The following is a 2572-nucleotide window of genomic DNA, read 5'->3' as shown; positions in this document are numbered from 1 at the left end:
ATCGGACTATAAATACGGGCTTTTCAAATATCTCGACTCCTGCTCCATCTAGCGGACTAATACCTTTCATATTGCATCGCCATCGGGTTCTGAGCTAAGTTTGAAGTTTCAAGTTTCGAGTTCATAGGAAAGCTGGTGAAACATTTATTGCAAGATTTAACCCAAACAAAGATACACGTTTTTTTCTCAAATTATTTGTAACACCAAACAATCATCCATGTTCTACTCAAAACTGACAATTATTTTGGAATATTTTACGGAAAAATATTTATTAGTCAAACGCATTGTTAAACTATAAACTGTAAATTCTTTCAAGAAAATAAGCGTAGCTACACTCAGTATGTACATACATATTTTATTTACAAAATGCGCAAAGTTTCTTGAATTTGGGTTATAGAATTTCAAATCTAATTCATGTACCAATGTACCCTTGTAGCTGTACATATAACAAAGTTTTATATTTGTACCTAAAATCTTGTAAGAAGTTAAATTTTTATGAGGACATGCACGACCGTTAGATGAAAAAATATATTTTTCGTGGAATCTAAGCAAATTCCATCACTGAATCAGAGTGGATACGATCGCAGCATAAACTTGAGTACATCCGCTCATATCAAATCGGATTCTGTGATAGCATTTCTATTGATTTCAAGAAAATCGCAATACGAATGGATTCAGAATAGGCCAGAAAAACCAATTATTCAAAGTTATACAACTTATAATAAACTTATGCACGTACTACAAGGAAGTATACTTCCGGTACGTGCTAAAAGATGTATGCATGTTCTTTAACGGTTTTGGTCCGAGAAATCTGGAATCAGAGAGGTTTTGTCTTCGTGGCATGGTTCAGGCATTTCTAGGTCATGATAGTTGCTTGGCGTGGTGGAGAGGCCTTCCTCTAGATCCTTTTGGCGAAACCACCGCTGGAGGGTAGAGACGTGGGGTAGCGGATACCCTTTGTCATACAAATATGTATATGCCACTGGCCCTGCTGCGTATAAAGATAATGCGCTGGAAATGTCATTCCATGACCATTTGACGTTTCGATCTATGTAAAGTAAATAAATCATTACATTAACTTTCTACCAAGAAGATTTCAAAACATGCCTGGAGAAATCATTTTACGCATTTGATTTTCGGTAAAGATTTGTTTAAAATTATTTTGGACAGCATTCGCTATGTTCAACTGATGAGCCAAGTCCCTGTTTTCCGCTTTCAATTTTTTCACCTCTCTCTTCAGTTCGTAGACATCCCTCCCCATGAGGGCCTCCATAATAATAGGTCTGAAAGTATGTATGTAGGTACTTGTGAAAGCAACAAAATAAAAATGCAACGCCCAAAACCAATCACTTACTCTGTTTGCGTTTGGCAATCTTTGGCAGGTTTCTTAGTTGCAGCAGTTAAAGAAACGTATGAACTATTTATATCAAAGAAATAAATACATACGATTTTTAAATTTTACAATGAATGGACTTCAGTATTCAATACGCACTCACTCTATTAACATTTGACAATTTTTGACGATCTTTTCTGTTCCATTAGTTAAAAAAGAGGATGGGCTAATTGAATTAAAAAAATATTTACATGTTATAAATTTTATAATTAATACATTTTATACGTGTTTAAAAACAATTCATTTATGTTAAAAATTACGAGTTCTCAGTTACCTTGCCTGTGAGAAAATTGGTGAATCCAGTATTTCTGGGGCTTGGGAATCAGAAGTACCAATATCCGACCTGTATTAAAAATTGATATTTCAAGTTCATAAAAGTAATAATTCTAAAACTTACTCCAACTGGGCATAATATGAATCCGTAAATAAGTTACCATGATCAGATGGCGTCCAGTTAGAGTTGGTTGTTGTTGTTGTTGCTGTAGCGTTGGGACATTCCGATGGGGGAAATGGTACGGCTTTTGGCAACAACTGCGATCTCTTCCCACCGCCTATCATATCCGAACGCGAAAAATGATCCACACAAACACTGTCCTTTTCTTTAAAATGTACCCCGCAATTTTTTCCCCAAAGCAATCGTTGAGACTCCTCGGCTGGAACCCGAAAAAACGGTCCCGTTCCGCGTTCCCTTCTTTTATGGCAGATAGCACACCTTCCCATTTTTCCTTCAATTTAATTTTCACAACTCACAAAGCAAACTAGACTTCAAAGATAAATAGGGATGCGAACTAGGGATGGAAAAGTCGATTCTAACTTTAGTCAAAAATCGACTTTTCACTGAAAAAACTCGACCTTTTGGAATCGGCTTTAGTCGCCTCGCGTTGACTAGAATCAGCTATCGCTCGACGACTTTTCGCCTTTTTTTNTCAAGGAAAAGTTATGTTTCTTTTCCGTGCCGCCGTGATCACTTTTTTCTGCTATATTAAGCACTTTAAATATATTTTAACTTAGTATTTTATTAAAAATACCTTTACAAACCTCTTTTCCTTGCTAGCCTCCATTTTTGTTTACTTTTACATTTGACATTTCTCCTCTTCTTCGCAAATATAATCGATAGAACTAGGTTGGACACCGAAAAGTTATCGGTTAAATCTGAGATTATTTTATTATTACAGATTA

The 2572-nt window shown here is 35.7% G+C and overlaps 1 protein-coding gene across 1 annotated transcript; it reads right to left on the bottom strand.

Moving 5' to 3' along the window:
• Positions 1-250: 250 nt before the first annotated feature.
• On the bottom strand, positions 251-2235 carry LOC108354344 (uncharacterized). The gene is made up of 6 exons (XM_017605536.1): positions 1791-2235; positions 1668-1736; positions 1497-1559; positions 1355-1417; positions 1108-1283; positions 251-1048 (listed from the first exon to the last, which is right to left on the bottom strand). The coding sequence occupies exons 1-6, from the start codon at positions 2111-2113 to the stop codon at positions 789-791; spliced, it is 954 nt and encodes a 317-aa protein (XP_017461025.1). The 5' UTR covers positions 2114-2235; the 3' UTR covers positions 251-788.
• Positions 2236-2572: the final 337 nt, after the last annotated feature.

This window comes from Rhagoletis zephyria, unplaced genomic scaffold, assembly GCF_001687245.7.
Source record: "Rhagoletis zephyria isolate East Lansing unplaced genomic scaffold, Rhagoletis_zephyria_1.1 Rzeph_scaffold_35173, whole genome shotgun sequence".
Classification (NCBI taxonomy): domain Eukaryota; kingdom Metazoa; phylum Arthropoda; class Insecta; order Diptera; family Tephritidae; genus Rhagoletis; species Rhagoletis zephyria.
Note: the sequence above shows the minus strand (reverse complement) of the source record. Positions and strands in the feature narration are given on the sequence as shown.

Bases quoted from the DNA above. Each gene is read 5' to 3' on its own strand.
- LOC108354344 (XM_017605536.1), bottom strand. From the start codon at position 2,113: ATGGGAAGGTGTGCTATCTGCCATAAAAGAAGGGAACGCGGAACGGGA. The intron at 1,418-1,496 runs GTGAGTGCGTAT...TGATATAAATAG, and splicing joins AATTGTCAAATGTTAATAGA to TTCATACGTTTCTTTAACTG. The intron at 1,049-1,107 runs GCATGTTTTGAA...TACTTTACATAG, and splicing joins GCGTAAAATGATTTCTCCAG to ATCGAAACGTCAAATGGTCA.